This window comes from Ahaetulla prasina, chromosome 1, assembly GCF_028640845.1.
Source record: "Ahaetulla prasina isolate Xishuangbanna chromosome 1, ASM2864084v1, whole genome shotgun sequence".
Taxonomy (NCBI): Eukaryota; Metazoa; Chordata; class Lepidosauria; order Squamata; family Colubridae; genus Ahaetulla; species Ahaetulla prasina.
Genome location: NC_080539.1, coordinates 314,841,248 through 314,867,288, shown reverse-complemented (window position 1 = coordinate 314,867,288; position 26,041 = coordinate 314,841,248). Strand labels below are relative to the sequence as shown.

The 26,041-nt window shown below is 37.9% G+C and overlaps 1 protein-coding gene across 3 annotated transcripts in view; it reads right to left on the bottom strand.

Moving 5' to 3' along the window:
- The window catches only part of SCFD1 (sec1 family domain containing 1), a 43,277-nt gene extending 17,339 nt beyond the window's left edge, over nt 1-25,938 (bottom strand). Inside the window, exons 1-14 of one of the 3 annotated variants that reach the window (XM_058162210.1) lie at nt 25,723-25,938; nt 22,354-22,424; nt 21,781-21,869; nt 20,902-20,992; nt 19,710-19,832; nt 16,955-17,042; nt 16,005-16,094; nt 14,677-14,732; nt 12,111-12,196; nt 11,647-11,746; nt 9,287-9,426; nt 8,924-9,014; nt 7,292-7,365; nt 2,064-2,145 (exon numbers count right to left, since the gene is read on the bottom strand). In XM_058162210.1, the coding sequence (XP_058018193.1) occupies nt 2,064-2,145; nt 7,292-7,365; nt 8,924-9,014; nt 9,287-9,426; nt 11,647-11,746; nt 12,111-12,196; nt 14,677-14,732; nt 16,005-16,094; nt 16,955-17,042; nt 19,710-19,832; nt 20,902-20,992; nt 21,781-21,869; nt 22,354-22,424; nt 25,723-25,753 (1,212 nt within the window). In that variant the 5' untranslated portion in view covers nt 25,754-25,938. The remainder of the gene's footprint in view (nt 1-2,063; nt 2,146-7,291; nt 7,366-8,923; nt 9,015-9,286; nt 9,427-11,646; nt 11,747-12,110; nt 12,197-14,676; nt 14,733-16,004; nt 16,095-16,954; nt 17,043-19,709; nt 19,833-20,901; nt 20,993-21,780; nt 21,870-22,353; nt 22,425-25,722) is intronic. The other 2 variants (XM_058162209.1, XM_058162211.1) reach the window with 2 other exon arrangements.
- Between the last annotated feature and the right edge of the window lie 103 nt (nt 25,939-26,041).

The window sequence follows — 26,041 nt, the reverse complement described above, 5'->3', positions numbered from 1 at the left end:
AGACAGTCAACTATGGAAGTATTTCCAAACCACATCCTGCCTTGGATTTTGACAGTGGTCCAATGTAAAACACTGAAGAAAAAATAAACTAACTTTTTTTTCAACATTACTTTCTATGGAAACAGACTGCCAGTGAATTAAGCTTCAATTATCGAAGACAATTGTGAGAAACATTTTATGCAAAAAAGTAGAAAAAGTAATTATACTTATTCAATGCAGGGGGGGGGAATATTCTCAATTATAGGCAAATCTTCTAAAAGTCAGTATCATCACAAAAAACTAATTAAAATTTGAGCTGTATCTTTTATCTTTGGTCTTTGGCTATAATAAAGTTTCATTCAAACTCATTAAAAAACAATCAATAGTACTATATTTTAATTATAATAATTGAATTGTTGGTTTGATTACCAATTTCCAAAATTCAATTCTTATTCAGTAAGTGTGTATTCTCAAAAGATTGTACCCAGAAAAGTCATCGAAGAAAAAAAGACTGGATTGTTTAGTTTTCTTTTATGAACTTTTTTTTTGCAGCAGCAGCATGAGACAGTAGTCTGTAATTCTGCCTGTTTATTTAAAAAAAAAAAAACCAGACAAAAATGAGAATTCAGTCTGGCAGAACAACAGCTTGAGTATAAAGCCTCTGGAATAAATGAAAGTTTTCATACATTTTAAACAATGATAAAAATATAGAACTATTAAAAAAGAAGTTTGCTTTTCTGAGTATGAAATGGAAAATCCAGGTATACTAAACTGTTATGAAGGGATTGAATTATGCCAAATCATTTTTAAATAATAAAAAACCTGCACTATGCTTATTTAAAACCAGCTATTTTGTTTGGCTTAATAACAAATACAATTATAAAACACCTTGCCACCCAATCTCACATGACAAGGATACTTTGATTGAAAAGAACACTTCGTTCTGAGAGCAACTGTATTTATCCAGAATTTAAAATGCTACTTATCTAACCCATTATGGCATTCTTGTGAATGAAGGGATTTATTTCTTCTTGGCCTGGACAACACAAGACAATATTCTATAATTTATTGGAGCTCTGGAGAAAGAGGTCAAAATCAGAATTTTCAAGCATGGAGGCTAGAAATTCATATACATATTGGCTGTACTTTAAAGCAGTGGCCCCTAACATTTTGGATGCCAGGGATCGGATGATGGTTTCCCCTTAGACTGGGAGGCATGGTTTCACACACTTGTTCGATCCCATGTATGTGTGGATGGGACTTCACTCGCTTGCATGGATCAATTCCTGGTAGGCCGTGTTGGGCTGTGGACCACTGCTTTAAACCATGTCAATACTCTTCAACATGGTACTATTGTATCCCTCTTTCCTTTTTTAAAAGATTACTTTATCCAGAGAAAGAAAAAAAGGATCTAAGTCTCACAGGAACTCTTGGGACTCAAACAATTGTTAAAAGTTCACAAACCACGATGAATAGATTAAAGTTGGGGTAAGTAGGGACTGGGGCTATTTTACTAAGCACTTTAACAGAATGTAATTTTATTTCTATTGAAGTTTTTTAAAAAAAACAACAAATCAATTTCTGCTCTACAAATGCCCCAAAATGATAATAAAGTATAAATCAATACTGATCTAAATGGTAGTCTAATTTTATAAAATAGATCTGGGAGGGAAGACTCAAGAAAACTAAACAGTGAAAATCAGTAATGGCTGAAAATCAAAGCCTTTTATTATCTGATGAATGTAAGCTATCTTGTAGAGTGCCAATTATGTTCATACCATTACATATAAGAGAAACATAATGCAACCAATTGTTCATTATAACTACTGCTGCATACTTTCTTGCCAAAAAACTCTGTCCTTGCCGTTTCCTCTGCATTGATTCAGTCACAGCTAAACCTTGGAATCAAATTTCATAGCACACAGAATCTCTCTGTGTTTTTTGTTGCATATTATTTTTGAAAGGAATAAAACATATGGCTGAACATTCTTTTTAATATACTCAATTAAAAGGACTGATTAACTATAATAACTATAGCTATAATAACTATATCTGAAAAACTTTAAAATGGCAATGTTTTATACCTTTATATGTTCCAGAACGGCTGTTGCTACATTTGTATGAAGATCTATGAGTCTTTTCTTTTCTAGAAGTTCCGGAAGAGAGCTGAAAAAGATTTCATTCAAATTAACTTGTCTGTTTGTTATATTTTAGTAACATACCGTATATACTCGAGTATAAGCCGATCCGAATATAAGCCGAGGCACCTAATTTTACCACAAAAACTGGGAAAAACTATTGACTCGAGTATAAGCCGAGGGTGGGAAATGAGGCAGCTACTGGTCAATGTAAAAAATAAAGATAGAGCCAAGTAAAATAACATGAATATTTATTTGAACGAAAAACAATAAAAGTGCAAAAGGGGGAAGGAGGATTCCCAGCTTTAGAAAATTTAGAACTACGCCGCCTTTGGTATGACCTGAGCATAGCTCATAAAATTATCTGCTACAATGTACTTCCTATCAATGACTACTTCAGCTTCAACCACAACAATACACGAGAACACAATAGATTCAAACTTAAAAGTGAACCTCTCCAATCTAGATTGCAGAAAATGTGACTTCAGTAACAGAGTTGTTAATGCCTGGAATGTGCTACCTGACTCTGTGGTCTCTTCCCAAAATCCCCAAAGCCTTAACCAAAGACTATCTAGTATTGACCTCACCCCATTCCTAAGAGGTCTGTAAGGCGTGCATAAGAGCACCAGCGTGCCTACCGTCCCTGTCCTAATGTTCCCTTTAGTTGTATTCCTTTTATGTATTCAATTCATGCTTATATTTATATAATTATTTAATATGTATTTGACAAAATAAAATGAATGAATGAATGAATAGAATAGAATAGAATAGAATTTTTATTGGCTAAGTGTGATTGGACACACAAGGAATGAATGAATGAATGAATGAGTGAGTGAGTTACTTCAACAACATTGTCTCACAGAAATTGACAATACAACTGCAAGCATGAAAATGAGTCCTCCTTTAGCTTCCAAGGGACCAGGGTGCCTCTGAAGGTCAGTGCTCTAAGCACTAAGAACCCAGCACAAATCTAAGCCTGTATGCACACCAATAGTGAAAATACCCTGCACAGTGTCTCTTGGCAGAGAAGGTTAATTTTCATAGACGTTGGGGTGGCTCTTTTTTTTTTTTGGCAGGGCAATAAGGGTCTCTAATATCATTAAACCCAAGTGTGAGGAAAAAGACAGCAGCTAAAATGTTAAGGCCAGTTGTGTGACCTTCTCCAATACAGTTGGCCTGGCTGTTTGCCAAAACTTAAAACACCCTCCCATCCCCCCCTCCCTGCTAAAGCTTCTTTCTTAAAACAATTGTGGTCTTTGCCTTTCATGTCGCTCAACCTTTCACCTGCCAGGTTCCTAGCCCTTCACCCTTGACCCACTGCTGTGTTTGCTTAGCATTGTGCCAATCGACTTTAGAAGTCTGTGTGTGTGTGTGTGTGTGTGAGAGAGAGAGAGAGAGAGAGAGAGAGGGAGGGAGGGAGTGCAAAAGGGGGAAGGAGGATTCCCAGCTCTAAACAAAGGGAAATCCCGGAATGCCAGCGGGAAAGGCGGTGCTCGCGTTCCTCCTCCCTTGCTCAAAAGCCCCAATAACCTTCACCAGCAAGGCAGACCCCCACGGGAAGGAAGGGGACGGGCTGACTCACCGAGCATCTGGCTGAAGAGCAGCTGCTCCAGGTCGCCCAGCACGGTGAAGCACGGAGGGAGAAGAAAGAATGAAAGAAGGGGAGGAACGGCCCCTCCTTTCTCTCTCTCTCTTCCAGCGCCGGAAGAGAAGGGGACTAGAGCACACAGGCGCACACACACGCCCAGCTTCTGAAGCACGGAGGAGAAGAAAGAATGAAAGAAGGGAGAACGGCCCTCCTTTCTCTCTCTCTCTTCCAGCGCCGAAGAGAAGGGGACTAGAGCACACAGGCGCCGCACACACACGCCCAGCTTCTGAAGCACGGAGGGAGAAGAAAGAATGAAAGAAGGGGAGGAACGGCCCCTCCTTTCTCTCTCTCTCTCTTCCAGCGCCGCGGAAGAGAAGGGGACTAGAGCACACAGGCGCGCACACACACGCCCAGCTTCTGAAGCACGGAGGGAGAAGAAAGAATGAAAGAAGGGGAGGAACGGCCCCTCCTTTCTCTCTCTCTCTTCCAGCGCCAGAAGAGAAGGGACTAGAGCACACAGGCGCACACACGCCCAGCTTCTGAAGCACGGAGGAGAAGAAAGAATGAAAGAAGGGAGGAACGGCCCTCCTTCTCTCTCTCTCTCTTCCAGCGCCGGAAGAGAAGGGGACTAGAGCACACAGGCGCACACACGCCCAGCTTCTGAAGCACGGAGGAGAAGAAAGAATGAAAGAAGGGAGGAACGGCCTCCTTTCTCTCTCTCTCTCTTCCAGCGCCGAAGAGAAGGGACTAGAGCACACAGGCGCGCACACACACGCCCAGCTTCTGAAGCACGGAGGAGAAGAAAGAATGAAAGAAGGGAGGCGGCCCTCCTTTCTCTCTCTCTCTCTTCCAGCGCCACGGAAGAGAAGGGACTAGAGCACACAGGCGCGCACACACGCCCAGCTTCTGAAGCACGGAGGAGAAGAAAGAATGAAAGAAGGGAGGAACGGCCCTCCTTTCTCTCTCTCTCTCTTCCAGCGCCGAAGAGAAGGGGACTAGAGCACAGGCGCGCACACACACGCCCAGCTTCTGAAGCACGGAGGAGAAGAAAGAATGAAAGAAGGGAGAACGGCCCTCCTTCTCTCTCTCTCTCTTCCAGCGCCACGAAGAGAAGGGACTAGAGCACAGGCGCACACACGCCCAGCTTCTGAAGCACGGAGGAGAAGAAAGAATGAAAGAAGGGAGGAACGCCCTCCTTTCTCTCTCTCTCTCTTCCAGCGCCACGGAAGAGAAGGGGACTAGAGCACACAGGCGCGCACACACGCCCAGCTTCTGAAGCACGGAGGAGAAGAAAGAATGAAAGAAGGAGGAACGGCCCTCCTTTCTCTCTCTCTCTCTTCCAGCGCCACGGAAGAGAAGGGACTAGAGCACACAGGCACACACACGCCCAGCTTCTGAAGCACGGAGGAGAAGAAAGAATGAAAGAAGGAGGAACGCCCTCCTTTCTCTCTCTCTCTCTCTCCAGCGCCACGGAAGAGAAGGGGACTAGGCACACAGGCGCGCACACACGCCCAGCTTCTGAAGCACGGAGGGAGAAGAAAGAATGAAAGAAGGGAAGGAACAGCCCCTCCTTTCTCTCTCTCTCTTCCAGCGCCGCGGAAGAGAAGGGGACTAGGGCACACAGGCGCGCACACACACGCCCAGCTTCTGAAGCACGGAGGGAGAAGAAAGAATGAAAGAAGGGGAGGAACGGCCCCTCCTTTCTCTCTCTCTCTCTTCCAACGGGAAAACGCTCTTCGCTATGGGGAGAGGAGGGAGGGAGGGAGGGAGGTTGGCTTATTCAACCCTTCCCGGCTAGCCATCCAGCCCTTCCCAGGAGAAGGCGAGGAGTTTTGGGCGAGCGACCTTTTTGCTAGAAAGCGGCAGCGGCTGCCCCGACACCACCAGTTGGGGCGGGAGCCGGGTGAGCCGCAGTAACTCCCGCCAGGCTATGCATTGGCGCGGGGAAGCCCTGGCGGTGCAGTCCTTCTCGGCTGTGGGAGGTTTCCCGACCGAGCTTCGCCGCGAGCCACCCCAAAGGCCAGAAGAAAAGGTCATTCCATCGAGTGACGAGGCTCCTTCCTCTCCGCCTTACCCATGCTGTGCGAGCCCGGCTGGGCTGCAACCCCGCCGCCGCCGCTCCTTCCTCAGCCTCCCGGGGCTCGCGCTCTAGCAGCCGCCAAGCTCAGGCCGGACTCGGCAGCTCCCCATCAGCACTCGCACGGCGCGATTCGGGCAGGAGGAGTCGGGCTCGCTCCGTGGCGGTGGCGGCGGCGGCGGAGGCGCCACCGCCACAGAGCGAGCCCGACTCCTCCTGCCCGAATCGCGCCATGCGAGTGCTGATGGGGAGCTGCCGAGTCCGGCCTGAGCTTGGCGGCTGCTAGAGCACGAGGCCCGGGAGGCTGAGGAAGGAGCGGCGGCGGGGTTGCAGCCCAGCCGGGCTCGCACAGCATGGGTAAGGCGGGAGAGGAAGGAGCCTTCGCTCCATTACTCCGATGGGATGACCTGTTCTTCTGGCCTTTGGGTGGCTCGCGGCGGCGAGCTCGCGGTCGGGAAACCTCCTCCTCAGCCGGGAAGGCTGGCGGCTCCCCTGCCCAGCCCTCTCACTGCACCACCAGGGCTTCCCCGCGCCAATGCACAGCCCGCCAAGTTTGCGCCGTCCGCCCACCAGACACGGGAATGGGGGCCGGCCTGGGGGCGACAAATCCCGCGAGACCTCGGCGGGCCCGCTCCCCGTCCCTCCCATGGGAGTCCGTTCGGTACCCCCTCCTGTGCGGGGTTCCCGAAGACGTAGACTCGAGTATAAGCCGAGGGGACGTTTTTCAGCACAAAAAACGTGCTGAAAAACTCGGCTTATACTCGAGTATATACGGTAATTAGAGTTGTATATACAAGCATGCAATTTGGGAATCAATCTCAAATAGTACAAATGTATCAAATAAAAGCAGGGAAAGGGAGAATCCACGAAGGTTCATCTCAGAACTGGGCCTCAGGAAAATATTAAAAGTATTCTGAACTAAATAATACTTAGATCCTGTTTTGCCCTTATTTGCTAGCCATAGAATGTACTGCACAAGAAGAAAACATGAACTTGGATAATATACTGTCCAGATCTTTCTCTATATGCTCTGAAATCTTAAGACTTTGACACCCTCTTCTTTTACCAATATGATTTTGCAGATAACACATCTGGTTTTGACACCCTCTTTTTTATTAGTATGAGTTTGCAGATAACACCACTGTCTAGTTTTGTTGTAAACTAGCTATTCTACCTCATTATATTTCTGATTGGTGATCATAAAACAGTTCATGATTCAAATCCTTCCTAATAACTTAGTATATACATTAAGTCAAATGAGGTTACAGTACAGGAATTAAAATTAATTTTGCAACACATAATAATCCATAAAATTGTTTTCAATACTTAAAGAGCTCCTACTTTTCCCAAAATGTAGATGGTTTTACATCATTATACTACTTTTAATATTTCATGAACTATTTAAAGAAGAGCATTGCACTTAGTATGAAATATAGTCTAATATCAGAATAAGGAAGGAAACTGATTAAATGGTGAACTTCTTGCCCATTAAAAGTGTTTCATACTTACCTAACAGCTGAAGTTAATTTAGCTGTATTATCAGACAGCATACTTATTGCTCCTTCATCTTCACCTTCCAGCCCCTAAGAAGAAAAATTGTATTTTAATTTATTTTTATTCATATGTGTATGCTTAAAAACTAAATGTGGCATTTAATTTACACAGAATGGAATTCTCGTTCTACATAACTTTGAAGAAGAGGCAGTTAAAGCAATTCAGAAAGATCTTATTGATTATATGCACATAACTTATTGTAGACTTGACTTGCAGATTATCAGAAAAATGATTCTCTGAATAAATGTTTTAGACATACAATAAGAAATCCCTATCATGAGAGGCAGGGCAATGATGGATTAGATACAGATGAAAAATCCTATTTCCATTGAAAGTTACCTGGAAGCAAAAAGAATAGCCATCATGACAACCACAGAGGTTTCCTCTGTATATGACATTCTAACTGTTGGTTATATTCTCTGCCTTGAGTTGGTTATGTTCACTTCCTTGAGTTATTTCTAGACTATTGCTACTTGCATATATATTGCGTGCATACCCACACCCACATACATACGTACATACAGATATATACGTTATTGCTACTGCTATTGCTATACAGAGAGTACAGCATAATTAGAGATGGTAATAATGCTCCATACAACAGTGGAGTAATTAAAGGTTTTGTCTGCCTTTCTGGATATACATTTAATGAAAACTAAGAAAATAACAAGGAATTTAATCTTTAATGAAGAGGGTTTTGTTAAGAAACAGATATAGCAAGAAATATATTTTAAAAATATATGGAAATAAATGAATCAAGATATTAAAATCTAGAAAATTTTCCAAGTTAGGACTTAGGATATATTACCCATGATCAATTTTCTATTTCAAATGACATTGATTTCAATTTCAGATAAAAACCTGCAGATCTGGCAAAGAACAATCGACATATTTATGTGGAATGGGGAAAAACCCAAGAGTTAAGATTCAAAATTTGGCAAGATTCCAAAGAAAGAAGAATATCAGCATTTTTCTGTCTTAGACTATATTGTCTTAAACTCTGGAATCAGGTTTCCCTTTTCATTGATGTGGAAGACTGCCTTCAGAAGGGCTTTAGGTGTAAAATGTGATTGTTCTACCGTAGCAGACAGTTTAGCTGAAATCTTCATGTTACCTGTTTTAAATTACTATGGATGTAAATAAACTTGGTCATAATATAGACTATATTCTCTATTGTTTTATATATACAGAAGCAGGCAAAGCTGGCTGATTGAGAAATAAATAAATATAAATTTATACATTTCTTCATCTATTTTTCTGCAGTATTTTCTCATCTCTAGTTTTTCCTCTTAAAAGATGCAAAGATTCAATTTTGCTCCCCTAAAAGAGTGAAGAACATTCCTAGCTCTCATATCTACTTGTAATCCATTTGTAATCAGTTACAACAGTTGTTTGACCTCAATGTATACAATATAGATTGTGAAACTGTTTACAAGGCTGTGGAATTGATTTAAAATCTTTTTTTTTTAGTTTTAGTATTCTAAATTAACTAGCACTGCACTTCCAGTGTATTTTAAAAATGTCAATATATTTAAAGAGCCCTATGAAGTCCCAAAAGAGTATTTTTATTATATCAATAAATCTTACCATTATACTTTTAAGCCGCTTCACTTCATCCTCTTGAGTTCTGTAGGATTCTAACTCTTGCTGGACAGACTCTGCTACCTCTGGAAAAGGACTAATAAATATTGTGTAAACTATTTTTTAATTCATAATCTGTATTTTAAACATATGTTTTTTAAATGTTACTGATAGCTTTCTTAGAATAGAATAGAATAGAATAGAATAGAATAGAATAGAATGGAATAGAGTAGAATAGGATAGAATAGAATAGAATAGAATCGTAAGGATCTTCATACTACATTTTAAACTTTTTTTAACTTACTGAGAAAACAGTAATATAAATTGAAGCATAAATGGTGAACTGGTGATATAAAATACTCCACTTACCTTCCTTTATGTTTCTGCCAAAATTTATCAGCTGCAGTTAAATCATATGTTTTTTTATTTTTTTTCTTTGGTCTAGCACCTGCTACAGAATTTTCCATTCCTGAAGATTCTTCCAAAACAACTCTGTTCAAATGAAAGTCCTAGAAAAGATTATTTTAAATAGAGATTATTGCCTATTACCTAGTATTTCAATACACCATTTTAAATTCAAAATAAGTTAATAAAAACACCAAACTGATATTTGATGTTTTGCTCTTGTAAATAAAGTAAGTTTTTCAATTAAAGGTAATATTTGAATTTTTCTTTTAAATTTCTCTGTATATATTATATACAAATAAGAACATGTATTTTTTCTGTTTAATATATGCCACAACACATGGTCTCAAAATTAGTAGTTTTGAGTTACTAAATTATTCAGTATTTCTGAGTAAATTTTGAAATTGTGAATAATTCTGAAAGTTACCCAATACTTCTGTTAGTCTATTTTATAGCCTGGAACAAAGATTTTTCTTCCACTGTTATAGTATTATACCAATGTTGATTACTAAAACTGGTAATTCATATTATATAAGTGCTCTAAATAACAATTGGTTTGATCATTTTTTCATACTTACTAGCCAGGTCATAAAGCTCAATAACCCCTGGAAGATGATTCACCATAGAATGATACAAATTTAAAATATTATTTTTAATTCTTACCAGCTGTTTTTCCACTAAGCATTACTCAATCTTATATGAATGCTGCAAAGTATATGGAGTTGGCTTGTAAATGATAACAGCTGGTAGAATACCATATAAGTTCTTCATGGAAACTGCACATAATCTCTTCTTTAGAAGAACTGTGGATTATGCCATGGGAATATGGATCAATGTAAAAAATAACTTTGTATTTAGAATACAAACCTTATACTGAATTTAATTTAACCTATTAAAAAAGTTTATGCATCACCATGAAGCCAATTATATAGACTACAAAATACGTATTTATTGTGACAAGTCAAGTAATTAATACAATAAAATACTTTGTAATCGCTCTTGATTATAAATTTAATTCAGTTGCTTGGAACAATTCTTTCTATAAAATTGCACATTTGAGATTTTTTTTATTGGATCACATTCATAACTATGAAAAACTACTTTTCCATTTAAGTTATTAATATGCAACACCTACACCATCTTGTGGTGATTAATAATATTTTAATATTTAATGTGTAGCTTTGAGAAATTAATAAATACTGAAAAGATCAAAATATATTTTATGAACATACTTCAGAAAAATCTAAATAACAGGCAAAATACATATTACAAAGTAAAATATGTTTTATATTTTGGTAAGACATAGTTTATGACATAGGATTTTAGACAGAACAGCAGTATTTAAAAGAAATTTCATTGACATTGTTTGAGACTGGCAGTAATTTTATTTAAAGTAGTTAAACCAATTTTAAGCAATGAAAGGCAAGTACCTTGCAGTTAGTTCCCCTTGTATAGACCTCCTATACAATCCAACTTCTAAACTTCTATTTCCTTTTATTAATCAAAGATACAACCATTTTTTCAATCCTTTCCAGTTGTTTTGACATACGAATCCTTTATATCTGGCACCAGGCTACGGCATACCAGAAACTGGACTGCGCAGACAAGTGAAGCCCCATTCGTGTGATAAAGGCAGCACATGAAATCACACCCACTCCAGTACATAGAAAAACCTCTCTCCATGGAATCAGTCCCTGATGCCCCAAAGGTTGGGGGCCACTGCTTTATATGCTTGTCCTATTTTCAGTATATGAAACAGTGGTGACTCCCCTCACATAACACCATTATTCTATAATATTCTGATGATTAGTATAGTAAACCTCTATTATAGGCCACTGGAAGAATAAAATTTCAAAATGTTTTGAAAGCAAATTAGGGAAGCAAGATTATTCCCCTCCCCCATGGCATCAGACTGTATGTTCCTGCACAGGACAGTTTTTCTTAGATAAAATCCTCTTGCCTGGCAATGGATACAGACACTTCATCACTGTTCAGGAACAAATGAGAAAAATGGAATTTCACTAACTAAAAATAATGGCTGGTGACCAAGCTTAGCCAAAATCTGGGCAATCCATTATGTCAAAATAAATCATACCATATGTAGCAAAACTATTCAACACACCTTGGATTACTTACATTCCTAAATCTATATAGCAAAAGTAAAGCTGCCATTAACTGATAGATTTGCATATCTCTTGGGATATCAACTATTTGGAAAGAAACTGATTTTTAAGTTACTGGTGTCAAGTAAGAATAGTGGATGAGGTACATGCATTGCGTTATACTTTTGTGTTATGGAGATGGGAGTAAAAAGATGTACTTACCAGTACATCATGTACTAAGGCTTGGTAGGTCCAAGTATGATGTAGAGGAGTTGCCAAATCTATATTTCTGTCAACAAGTACTAAAAGAGGTCTCTGAAAACTATAAAAAGATATCTGTTTAGAATCTCTATTGCTATCTGTATACTTAGAAAATTCTAATGATTACAACTGTATTGGAACACTGTAGGAGTTATAATGAACATGAAGCACTGTTTCATTGAATATAGAGGTTTTAATAAAATGAAATGTTTGTGTAGAAAATTACATTAAAAGCTAACAAGAGTCTGTCTAAAACAATCTTCTTAAATCATCAATTTTCTTCAAGAAACATTTTAAAATACTGCTTTTATTTACTACAACAATAAGCTATTGAGAAGCAGCACTATATTAGTGCTTTATAATTCTATAAATCACTAATCAAACAATCTTTTAAAAAAAATATTGCCAAAAAGTGAAAATGTTACCTAAATTGCCCAGCCCCAAGTGTGTCGCCAGTGAAAAGGCTATTTCTGGCATCTCTAAGGTTCTCTCGGAGTTTCTTATCCAATTTCTATGGAAAAAAAATACAATTTTCAAAAACCTAAAGTTGGTGCTATATGGGGTGGAGGGGGAGAGGGAAGAGGAATGCACCTGTAGATTTCTTGCAAAACTGGGACAAAGATAGAAAATAATTAGGAAGATGGGTCATGAATTTTTCAATAATTAATAAGATATATCCAAAACCATTCACATCATTCCTATTTTTCTAGATACTATTAACAATGATCTCTCAACTGAAAATATTCTTTTCTCCAGAGCAATACGGTATCATTTCAAGATCTTTTCTTTGTGACTGAGTTGTGGTGAAAAAATGGTGAAGACAGCTCTGCAAAAAGTTGAGCTGACAACTGTGGCGGAATGAAGAGCTGGCAAGAGGACCAGCAAGTCATAATTCTTCTCTGACTAAGAAAGATGGCTCACAAGTGCTTCAGACAGCAATCCTCGGTGGGTTTAGAGCTCTGGGAGATGAGCAAAATTGCTGTCTTGCTCAAATTGTGGCCTGTTTCTTTGACTTCCTTTCTAATAACTTTTGGAAACTGCTTATTAACTGCTTTTTAGCTTTTAGGTACCTTTGGCTAGACTAGTTTGACAGAACTGGGTGAGTTTCCTTCAATCCTTAACAAAATCAGTTTTAAATACAAGTTTATAGACTAATGTTTTTTGAATAAACAACAAAAGGGTGATTAAAACTTTGATTTTAGAAAGTTACAATGGACTAAGGGTCTAGATAAATTTGAAGTAAGATTAATAAGAATCTTTCCCATGGAAAAATGCTGTTTTGAATTCTTAAAAAAAATATGAGAGCTTTAAGTTTTGGACACTATAGAGAACCATAAAGAACTAAGATTACAATTAAAGGCAACACAAACACTTAAATTTGATTTATTAATACAGTACGGCATAAAATTAATATTGTATATATTAAAGGATATTTGTGAACAATGGACCCAGAAGTTAATTCCAAGGGCGTCTGCCTCTACAGATAGACTGTGTTTAAAAGATGTTTGTAATGAAAGAGGAACCAATTTTACTGACATGATTGAGATTGATTTGATAGTGGATTTAAAAATGACAGGCTACCAGAATAACATGTAAAAAAAAGTCACACTAGACATACAAAAGTAAGCGGCTAATGTCTTAAAAATTAAAAGGTATATACGAATGAGAAATCAAGAGAGTGACCTGGATAATTTCCTTACAATGGATTTACAAAAGAGACTTAGAAAAATTTTATGAGAAGGAACAAAATAAAAATGAAAAGAAATCAAGTTCCAAGACATTATTTGGAGGGATAAAGACAGAGGTGGGTTTCAGAAGGTTCTGACCAGTTCTGGAGAACCCATAGCGGAAATTTTGAGTAGTTCAGAGAACCAGTAGTAAAAATTCTGACTGGCCCCACCCCCATCTATTCTCTGCCTCCCAATTCCCAGCTGATCGGGAGGAAATGGGGATTTTTGCAGTAACCTTCCCCTGGAATGGGGTGGGAATGGAGATTTTACAGTATCTTTCCCCTGCCGTGCCCACCAAGCCATGCCACACCCACAGAACTGGTAGTAAAAAAATTTGAAACCCACCACTGGATAAAGATCAAGATAGTTAGAAGCAAAAGGAAGGAATATAAAGTTGGGTTTGTTTGATGAACGTTAAATAGTTATGAGAGTAAGTCTGGTGTAGTGGTTAAAAGCATCAGGTTAGAAACTGGAAGACCTTGAGATCTAGTCTCACTTTAGCACAAAGCCAGCAAGGTGACCTTTGGTTAGTTACTGTCTCACAGCCCAAGGAAGGAGGCAATGGCAAACACTTCTGAAAAAAACCTTGCAAGAAAGCTGTAGAGATTTGTCTAGGTCATTCTCCTAGAATCAGAAATGATTGAACAGTGGGAAATAAAATAAAATAGATAAGCCAGAATTTTAAACTATGTATAAGTTTGATAGAAGAATTAAAAACAATTAACTGAAAATGGAAGAAAATCAGATTGCAACAGTACCAGATGAGATTAGAGAGAAAAGTATATAATCCTAAAATCTATTTATTTTGCATCAAAGCAAGTTTAAGATTTGATTGAATAAGATGAATTGGGAAATTCATCAAATGTGCTTGACTTGATACATCCATCCATGTGAATTTATCATCAAGCAAATGCCAAATCTCTTCTGCAATTCAAGTCAAATATGGAAATAAAAATGCCATTGATCTATTAGAAGACTAGGTGAAAAAGTATAAAATGAATAGTCTGTTAATCCTTGTATGTTGTTAGCATTTGTCCACACAGTAAAAGAACAATACGTGCAGTCAGTAAATAAGACCTACTAATGTTAGTCCAAAAGTTGGTACAAGGTTTGATTGGGCACTCGGAAGAGGATGAAATTTGTTTTTGCAAGCTACAGAAACTACACTAACTACTGTATAAAATCCATTCTACATTTTATATTAAAGCACCTACAATGTTTATTTTAATGCCTAATTAAGTTGTGATATTTCATAACTTACCACTGCCACCATTTCTGCTGCTGTTCCTCTTGAGCATCTAATTATTGGAATTGCTCCTGTAAAAATAATGTTCAATAAATATCCTTTGATCAAGTCTAGCATATATTTAAAATAGATTACATATTGTTTGCAATGCTGCACAGTGCTTTTTTTATGAAAGAAACAGGTGGGGCACAACTTTTTATAAAACATACTGTATATAAACACATACATACATAGTAAAAAAGCAGACAAGTATTCTCCTGGAATAGACTTTCCAAGCATTGGCCAAAGCCACCAAACCACAGTCTTACTAGTTCTAAAAATATAAGTCTCAAAACTTTATTAGAATACAAAACAGGGTTCCAAAGTTAATTTTAATCAGTGGCCCAGTATTTATTTATTTATTAGAATTTGTCAAACAAAAACTAGAACAAGAATAAAAGAATAAAAATACAGGAATGGGGACAATAGACACGTTAGTGCACTTATGCACGGCCCCTCTTTTCCAGTATATACTGGAAAAGAAAGTTCTTCAAGTATTCTGTTTTCAATCATTTTGGCATTTAACATTAGTAACTAATTAACTAATTAACATTAGTATAGAGCAGGGGTGTCCAAACTTGGCCCTTTAAAGAATGGTGGACTTCAACTCCCAGAATTCCCCAGCCAGCATGAGCTATAAACATGAGCAAGTTGCTTGCTGGGGAATTCTGGGAGTTGAAGTCCACCACTCTTCAAGGGGCCAAGTTTGGACATCCCTGGTATAGAGTCTAAAAATAAACTGGTGATTAGTGCAAATTTTTTAATACCTGATCATAAGCTCACTACACTGTTTCCCTCAAAATAAGACATCCCCTAATAATAAGCACAATTGTGCTTTTGAGCATATGGAAATAAGGCCAAGCACTTATTTCAGGGTTCAAAAAAATATAAGACAGGGTCTTATTTTCGTGGAAACACGGTATATATAGTCCCTCTTAACGTGAGTTCAGGACTTCCAATGCAGAATGTATTTTAAAAATCCTGATATGATCTAAAACTTTATATTTATTGTAAAACAATTAAAAAAATAATTTCAAATATACAAATAAACAATATCAATTCTGCATAATTCAACCTTACAATGTCCTATCGCCATGAAAATAGGAAACATGTTGAGAAAATGTTATTTTGGATAGGATAAACTTTAATGTTATAACACAACTAATGGAAAAATGAGAAAAAATATAGAAGTGCACATAAGAGATGACAAATCCTGTTTTCTTATTACTTACTCCAGATAGTATATTGAAGTCATCATCTTTACTAATAATTGTATAATAATAAAAAAAGAAGTTTACACTTACCGAGTGTAACAAAGAAACAGAAAAGGCTGTCAACAATTGTATCCATAATGGTCTCCATTTCTGTATCTGTTATGTCTGGTTTGTTAATGGCTGTAGTATCAAGGAGGAAAAATCATCACAGAATGACTTTATTTCTAGCAAAGAACAAATTCTATATAACAATTTTTTTTTAATTTTGTCATAACATTATATACAGGAACATATATTGAAAGGAAACAATAGGACAGAAATGGTAGGCACTTTTGTGCACATATGCACTGAAAGACAAAACACACATATATGCAACACATACAACTTGAAAAACACTACTTATTCTTCTTTCCAAAATGAAAAAGATATCTTTATGCTATTAATGTAGAGCGCATCAGATCAGCAAAGGCTAGATAAACCAATCTACTGGTAGGCAGATACATTGAAGGAAGAAGATTTAATAAACATGACATTTTTCTTTTTCATTTTCTTGATTTGGATCAGGAAACCCAACCCCACCTTGTCTAAACCAGGTTTTACTATCATTATTTTTCTTCTATTTATCCCACTGAAAGAAAGTATATAAGCTATCTCAAGGGATTATTTTTTTCTCAAATTTTGAGGATGATCCCACCAACAAATGTTAGCATCCTTCTTTTGCTCTTTGTAAGAAAGACTCAAAACATTCTTTCAGAAACTAAAAGACTGCAGTTAAAAAAATTTTTTTTTGCCTCATTAAGATCCATTTTTATCTTAATAACAAATGCATGTGTAATGATGTGGTCTTACGTGTTTAATAGCAAAATTCTGTATCAGTGATTGAAAATTTGTATGCATGCAAAGAATTACAGCATTAAGATCTTATACGGTTTAATTATATTACACCCTCAGTAATGTGGTTTAAAGGGTAGGCTGAAAAAAAGTCTAACAAATATTGATTTAAAATGCTGCACATTACATTAAATAAAAGAATTACCTACCATGATAAGAAACAAGCTCTTTATTTTGATTGCATAACACAAACATGTCATCTTCCAAGGTAATGAAATTGAGGTATTGGTCAAAAACCTATACAGCAAGACAAAATTATCATCACTTACAGATACATCTTTGTAGATATTGCACATATTTAATTAACGTATTTGAGAAATATCACAGTGACAAGATTAAGAATAGTAAAGTAATACATTCAGTAGCGAGGCAGTTTCAGGGAAAGTAAGTGTGTGGATTAAAGAGGTACTGAGAATGACACAATCACAGGGCAGTAAGATGGTAAAAGCACAATATCTTTCAGAAGCCACTGACAGTATGAGTGCTAGATCCAAAAGACCTTTACTTTTCTATTTTAACGTTATTTTATTAACTCATTTTTACTATTCTTTAGCAATCCTACAAAAAGATATGATGCAGAGGATTACAGTAGTTAAGGATTCATAAAAATATAGGCGTTCCAACTTGTGCAAAGAACTTCCAATAAAACAAAACCATCACAGGATACAATTAATGTCTACATGCATTATGCATCTCTGGGGTGATTCTCTCCCTATGGAATATCATCCATTCAGAAATAAGATTAGTCTCCAACTTAATACTTTTCCAGAAGGCCCGGAAGAGTGTTTCTGTTAGTGAGCCTGGAGAATCCCATGTTGATATGGAGCTGATCAAGCATTGGTTTGATTCTGTTTCTTGCCACTGCAGGGTGTGTCTATTGTATGGGTTTCTGTGCTGTGATTTTTTATTTTGTAAGCCATCAAGAGTCACCATGTGTAAAGGTTAGTCAGCCATATTAATTTGTTTAATAAGTAAATTAGAAAATGATAAAATGTGAGTTATCTCAACTAAGTTTGCAACTGGCTATACATCTTTATGCATAACCCATTCTCTCTATGAAAAAAATCTCCGTCTTACCCCTATGAACCAGTGGTGGGTTGCTCCCGGTTCTGTCCGGTTCTTTAGAACCAGTAGTAAAAACGGCAGGAAGCTCTGCCCACCTGGCCGGATGTCATAAACTGATGATATGCACAGGCCAGAAGCTTCATGCATGCACTCCCATTGTGAGCGTGTGCACTTCCGTTGTGAACCGGTAGTAAAGGTAAGTAGAACCCACCCCTGCTATGGACAGGATGAGTCTCAATCACAGGTCCTCAATCAGAGGCCTAGGAGATTGACAGTTCTGTGCTGTATCTTAGCTGTTCCTAGCACTGCCTTCTTCTGGACTCTGATATTGATCCTGGGATCAAATTGGAGCCATTCTCCCAACTTTGAAGTCACAGCCACGAGTGCTCCTACCACCACTGGAATAATTTTGGCCTTTATTTTCCACTCTTTCTCTCCAGTTATTCCTTCAGGGCCTGGTACTTTTTCCAGTTTCTCATACACCTTCTTGATGTTGTTAGTACTTGGCACTGCTACATCTAACACCACTGCTGCTTTCTGGTCCTTATTTACACTATGATGTCTTGTTTATTGGCTAATACCTGCTTATCTGTATCTGGAAGTCCAACAGGATCTTAGTCTCATTCTTCTCTTTGATCTTTTGTTGAGCCCATACCCTGTGCACATTCTGATACACAATGCTAGCAACTTGGTTGTGCCGTTTAGAGTATGCTGTTCCTGCTTGCATCTTACATCCTGTCAATATGTGCTGGACTGTCTTGGGGGCTTCTTTGCAGTCTGCACCTCAGCTCCTATCTAGTGTGATAGATGCCTGCTTCTATGAACTGGTGTTTAGTGCCTTTTTTTGTGCTAATATGATCAGTGCCTCAGTGCTGTTTCTTAATCCAGCCCTTTCCAGTCACTAGTAAGATTCTCCAATGCTTGCCACATCAGCTATCTGTCACTAGTATATCCCATGCCTCGCCATGGCACTTTCTATGCTTGATCTTCCTCTCACGTCTGCTGCTGCTTCAGCAGCATATCTTAGGGTGCCATCTTCTGATATATTCCTGGATGTTCTGGATTTTGTCCAGGACAGTGGCTTTAACATTCACCAGACCCCGCCTGCCTGTTTCCAGCTGGTGTACAGTTCCTGGGTTTTTGATTTGGCGTGGAAAGCTTTGTATATTGTGAGGAGATTTTGAGTCTTCACATCAACAGTTTGCATGCCCATATTATGGTGGCCAACTCACTATACTGGCAGGGTATCTGATGACTAGCAGGCGATATGTGGTATTGGTAATCTTATTCTTCCCAATGAACTGGCTCTTCAGGACCTGCTTATCCTTTGGTGATACTTGGACATTGCTGTCTTTCTTGCCTCATCATGGTGCCCATGTAACTGTGAGATACCAAGGTATTTGTAACTGGTCTTTATGTCTGCATATCCAAATCCAGTACTTGTGATTATCTGGCCTATGCAGAACAGCAGTGTGCACATGCATCAGCTGATGTGTGCCATACTTGATGGACATATGTGTGATGTTTTGAGTTGACTTCCAGTGTTGTCTTCGATAGTCCCATTGAGTTTTGAGGAGGTCTTGAGTGTCTTGTTGTCTTATATAGCATCAGGCAATCACAAATCCATGTACTGTATGTGTTAGAGATTCCAATGCTGAAACTACCTTTTGGAATTAAAGCTATACAGTACCTACAGTACCTACCTACCTACTCTACAAGCAATGTATCTTCAAAGATGTATTTTTAAATTAATTATAGATTTGTGCCAAATACATGCTTTAGAAATATATAAGCATGTCATGTTCACCTTATCAATATAATTTAAATTATACTTTGTACCTTAGCAACTTGTGTAACTGCATTGGCACCAAGAGCAGCATTTGCTATATCTTCCAGTTTACTTCTTGAAATGGCAGAAATAAAATTTAAATAATACGATTCATAAAGTTGATTTCTAAGATCCTGAAAGAAAAAAAGACCAAACCAAATAATGTTAAATAAATGGGTTTTTAGTGAACAAGAGTGCTTTAAGATTAAAATATTTGGCAAACAGGACAGGACAGATGTAATTATTTTATGCAATTCTCCATTGAACAAATTAACTGTCAAGAACTTGCCTTATTTAGGAGTACAATTTTAAGTTTTTATTACCATATTTTTCAGAGTATAAGATGCACCCTTTTCCCCCTAAAAGAGGGTGAATATTTAGGTGCGTCTTATACACTGAATGTAGCCCCGCCCAGCCTCTGAAATGGAGGTTTCAGAGGCTGAAAAAAAAGCAAGGCGCAGAGCTCACAACCAACGAACCTGTTGCTAAAGTTCACCTCTGGGAACAGCTGATTGGGGGTATTCCAGGAGGCCGATCCACCCCCAATTAACTTTTTTCTTATTTTCCTCCCCAAAAACTAAGGTGCGTCTTATACTCCAGGTTGTCTTATAGTCTGAAAAATACGGTAATTTAAACATATAGAAATTACCTTTAACGTATGCCATGAGAAGTTGAAAATGGATGCATAAAACTGAACAGCTAAGCAGATGTGGTTGTATAAAATTTTGTAAAACAAACCAAGGAGGTATGTTTAATAAATTTGGGGTGTCCTGCATCATGGTTAAATGCATTTTTCTAGTCTCCTGACATTCAATATATGTCTCTTTCTTGGAATTGAGGCAGCAGATAGATGGGAAGATCCTTTTCTGGCTCTGATGGCTGGATCTAAGTAAAGAGTGATAGCTCCTGGCTAGATGATACAAAAGTCTTACTTGGTAGAGAATGACCCCAATTTCTGCTATGTGCCTGGCTAAATTCATAGTTTAGATATTCACAGGAGTGTCAGGATCAGCTCCAACTCTGATACAACTTGCTCTAGAAGAGCTGGTTGGACCTCATCCTAAAGAAGCATCTAGCATTCCAATGCCTGAGGCAGATTCATTGGGAAATCACTGGAACTTTCTCATCTTATATGTATCCCCTTGAATTCTATATTACAATTTTGCTACGATTTATGGAAAACATTAAATAGGCTATATCTACCTGGCACAACCTATCAATATTTTCTTCTGTTGGCATTACAAAATATATTGCTGGAACATCAGGAATAGGGTCTCGATCAGAATGAAGAAGACTAAAAAAAAAGAAACTTTAGTTATTTAATACCAAGCAAACAAGCTAAAAAGCCATTTAAAGAACAAAGACATCACTTTGATCCTATGAATTTATTTGGGATTAAGCATCACAAAAAGCTGAGTATTATTTATTATTTTTATCATCTTTCTATAAATGATGCTCTATAATTAATTGTACAAAAATGCAAACAGATCTACAACAAAATCTAATGTGTAATCTAATCTAATCTAATCTAGCCCACTAATGTGTAAAATCAAACTGATACTTTTAAATTTTAAGTTCTACTCAAAAACTCAAGAGTAGGGACTAATTAATTAATAAGAAAGCATTTTATTTATTCTATGACAATCTCTGTAAGTGATTGTATCATGGCCAGGAAGGAAATAAGATATACTATTTAATGAAATATATTTTCTCCTATCAGTATTTTGAACTCCACTGAGACTGTTTTGACACATGATTAAAACATATTTTTAGATTTTTCTCTTGGGTTTTTTTCAGCATTTTTCAAACTAATAATTTTGTCATCAATGTTATCAAACTTGTTTAACTTTATACTGACTGGCATGCTGGTGCTTCAGGTCTGCTTTTGACAAGACAGGGCAATGGCCCTGATTAGTATTGGGCCCTTATAATTTTCTCATCTACTGCTTCATTGGCAGGATATCCAATTTGCAAATCAGATTAAGTATTTGCAACTTAATCTGATAAACTTTCAATCACATAAAATCTTTCAAATACTATGCATTACAATATATGCACAGAATAAACATACACAATACATACAGATGTAAAGTAATGCCCATATCTCTTAATTCTTTCACAGAGAGTAATGGAGATATTATGTCTTGGCCAAATCTGTCATAAATAAGAACCTAAAATGGAAACACAAATAATATTAAGACATACACTATGTATATAATCTTAATACACTCTGTGTAGGCTCTTTTCCCACTAACATTGTAGGTAGTCCTCAATTACCTCAAAATATCGTATATTACAGTTCTCTCATTCAAAAAGTAAGGATGCCTTTTATTTAAACAAAGGAAGGGATGAATTTTCAGAAAGGATAAAACAGCAAGTTAAAAAGTTTTAGTTGCAATATTAAGAATAGTTTTGAAAATAAATGTTCTTCGATGTTTACGTTGTTTTTTATACAGCCTTCATCAAAATTTCAGGCCAACTAATTTTCAATTGTCATTTTTTTTCTATTTGCCTCTTTGTTTTTCACAAATAACAATTGCTCCACCATGTCACCTTATTAGCTAGAATTATAAAAATTTTCAAAAATATGACAAGGAGGTTAATTTGACAATATCCATTATCTTGGATAGAAGATCAATTTATAATTTGACTTACTTTCCATACTGGTTCACCTGTACTGTTTTTAACAGGTGGCACATTAAAATTCAACATACGCTTCAAAGCCCCTGAAAAAAAAAAGAAATCCATTTTATTTGTTAATAATTATAATGATCCCAATTTAAAAATGTTTATATTTGGAGGGGACACTGCAGAGAACTGGCCTGTAATCTTTTGAATATGCATATCAACATGCTTCTTTTAAACTAAAGGACTAGAGGAATTCTTGTTTTTGGACATTAACACATAAAACAAAGAACTATAAAGCAAATGACAACATGTGCAAATCTCTAGGTACCCAGCACATTTATACAAATGTCTTGGTAAGCCCTTGACACCATCTTTATCAGATGCAGCAGGTAGAATAAATGCAATTGGAAGATATAATTTATGTACAAGTACTCCTTGCTTAGTGACCACAGTTGTGACTGGTAACTCTAGTCTGTTGTTAACCATTGCAATTGCTAAGCAAAATCATGTTGCTGCAACAGGTTTACAACCTCACTTGTACAAGCAAATCACAATAGGTTGTTAAGTGAGATGTCATATGACTGTGACTTGTGATTTTACTGCCAACTTCTAACAATTCTGCTTGTTGGAAGTGGGTTCAGAAGCATGCAAATATAGTTCATTTGACTGCAAGGCACTGCAACAGTAATAAATACCCACAAAATGTCTGAATGTAGATTAAGGGACTGCAGGGATGCTGTGACAGTCAAAAATGTGAGGACTAGTTGTACAGTTAATTTTACAGCACTGTTGTAACTTTGACTGGACACTTAAATAGGCCGATCATTAAATGAGTTCTAACTGTAGAAACATTGACTGTGATACTCTTAAATTCCATTATTTGATAAATAGGACAATTATCTTATTTAACCAATAATTACATTTATCAAGTCTTTTCAGAAATTTCAGTTGAAGAAAAGGCAAAAACCAACTATTCAAAAGATAATCAACAAGAAGAAAACAGGGTTCGCACGTAATTTATATTCACAGTTCTTCATAGCAATGTAAAAACCTGAAGAAAAAGGGGGATTTGTTTACAAGCTTGGGTTTTTGATTATAACTACCATATTTTTCGCACTATAAGATACACTTCCCCCCCAAAAAAAGTGGGTGGAAATGTCTGTGCATCATATAGAGTGAATGCTGCCGAAGCATTTCTTAGTATATTTAAATCTACATAAATTTAATATTTCTAGTTATGTTTCCATTTTGGAGCAGCTTCTGGAATGAAGGTTCTAACCAAAATGGATTTGTGGGAATATTGATGAATAGAAATGGCCAAATTATACCAGTCCTATAGGGAATACACAGATTGCCAGTTTGCTTCTATGCATTCAAGATTTAATTGACATTTTTAAAAGCTTAATTTCTTGATACCTTAGGATTTGTCTCCTTCCATATTGTCATCTTACTAAGATATGACAAAAAGCCCTTGTTTATATCCCAGTTGGGGCAAGAAAAAGTAACCTTTTATGGTCACATCTAAGTGTTGGAATATTGTATCTTGGGAGGCTAGGCTAGAACCCTCTCTGGTATTTTGTCAATAGGTCAACATCTTATCTTTTAGGAATATATGATCTCTAAAAACAACCTGTATGTTAGAAACACTTTTTGTACCTACTTTGTAAATTTATTAAATAACTTTATTAGTCTTTTTTTGTCCAAAACAATTTGTACAATTTGTAAATGTCTTTGAAAAGTCCCTTTACAAAGGTATAGCACTTATGAAGTCTCCTACAGGTGGCTAAATTGATGATAGCAAGAAAGGTATAACTAAAAATCAAAGCACACCATGGAAACCTGCCAAAGGATTCTTCCAAATAAAGCATATTGAAACAAATTGACAAAACGAGTTTGATATGGATTAGTTTAAAGTTATATGTTAACTTTATATATAATTTAATTGTTCTGAACTGAACACATTCTTCCTTCTTCTGTAGCATAATAGCAAGTAATTTTTACTTCTCAGCTCAACCTCTGAGAGCATACCTGACATGGAGTTTATCTGGAAAAAAATATTCTACTTACGATATTGGGCTATAAACCAAGCTATAAAATCAACATCTCATAATTTAACAGAAGTAGAGATGGCATTGTCTACCTTGGGAAAAAAAACCTGAATTTAATGCAACTTTCTTCACCCAAGTGATTTCCAGATGGTTTAGATGACAAACCCTATAATCCCAATGAGCATAACCACTGTTGGATGGGAATGATAGATGCAGCCATCAAATTTGATGGCACCTGGTTGGGGAGTATCCCCCTAAAGGACCCTCTGTTTTACTAACTCCAAGTACATGTTTCTTATAAACAATTCACTCTTACATTTTCAAATTGTCTTGTTGATTTAAAAAAATTTAAACTGGCACACCAGCCTAAAAATTAAATCAGGTATTCCTGTCTCTCTGAAACAATTTCTTTTGCAAGGCACTACAAGTAGTCCTCGAGTTATGACCACAATTGTATGGTGGCGCAGTGGTTAGAATGTAGTACTACAGGCTACTTCTGCTGACTGAGTGCCTACAATTTGGCAGTTCAAAACTCAGCAGGCTCAAGGGTGACTCAGCCTTCCATCCTTCCAAGGTCGGTAAAATGAGGACCTAGTCGAAGTGCTGTTGCTATTGCACCCAAAATTTATATTGCTAAGTGAAACATTTGTTAAGTGAGTTTGTCCCATTTTATGACTTTTCTTACCACATTTGTTCAGTGAATAACTGCAGTTGTTAAATTAGCAACACTGTTGTTAAGTGAATCGTAACAATCTTCCGTCTGGAATGTGAGTCAGTTGTCAAGCATCCGAATACTAAGCATGTGACCATGGGGGGTGGGGAATGCTGCAACAGTTGTAAGTGTGAAAAATGGTCATAAGTCACTTTTTTCCAGTGCTGTTGTAACTTCGAACGGCCACTAAGTGAATTGTCGTAAGTCGAGGACTACCTGTACTGGTGGAAAGCCGGCTTCCCGTTTTGCACCATGCCCTTAAACTTTAGCCCACAAAGTCCTTCCTAGCCGGTAATGGCCAAGGCTAAGCGAAAACGAAAAGAAAAACAGGCCTCCAGAAGCACTCTAAGCGGGAGGCACAAGGGCCACCCCAGTAGTGAGGGCTCCATCAGCCCAGCCGAGACTGGGCATGCCCGCCCGCTCGCTCTGACGACGGGGCAGAAAACAGTTCTGTCACATAAGAAGCACCGAAGTAAGCTACAGCAACGAAGGGCGGGCCGCAATTCCACACCGGACAGACGCGAAGGAGGAGGCCCTAGCCTTCTCCTTGGAGCCAGTCCCGGCTTCAGGCGTGCCGAAGAAGGCAAGGCGACCAGACCAAACAATCCTGCGGGCGACCTAACGCCGGGCACTCACCGGTCTGCTTCTCCCGGATGCTGGCCGCCATCTTCCCCTGGTGTTCGGGCCGACTCCGCCCCCCTCACCGCCGCGCCATCACCAGCCCGGCAGACGTGGCGCGCCAGAGGACTACGCGGGTTCTTGCGGGAGCGCGGCGGGCGGAGTCTGCCGAACTCTTGGCCGACCTGTCGTTGCTGATGCTGTTGGCCCCGGAAGGGTTGCGTCCTTTGGGAAAGGGAGAGAGAGGCTACGAATTAGTAGACCGGCGTTCCCGCTCTGCTCCTTGAGGAACGGGATTTGGCATTTGGCATTTTCCTGTCGTATTCTGCGACTCGTT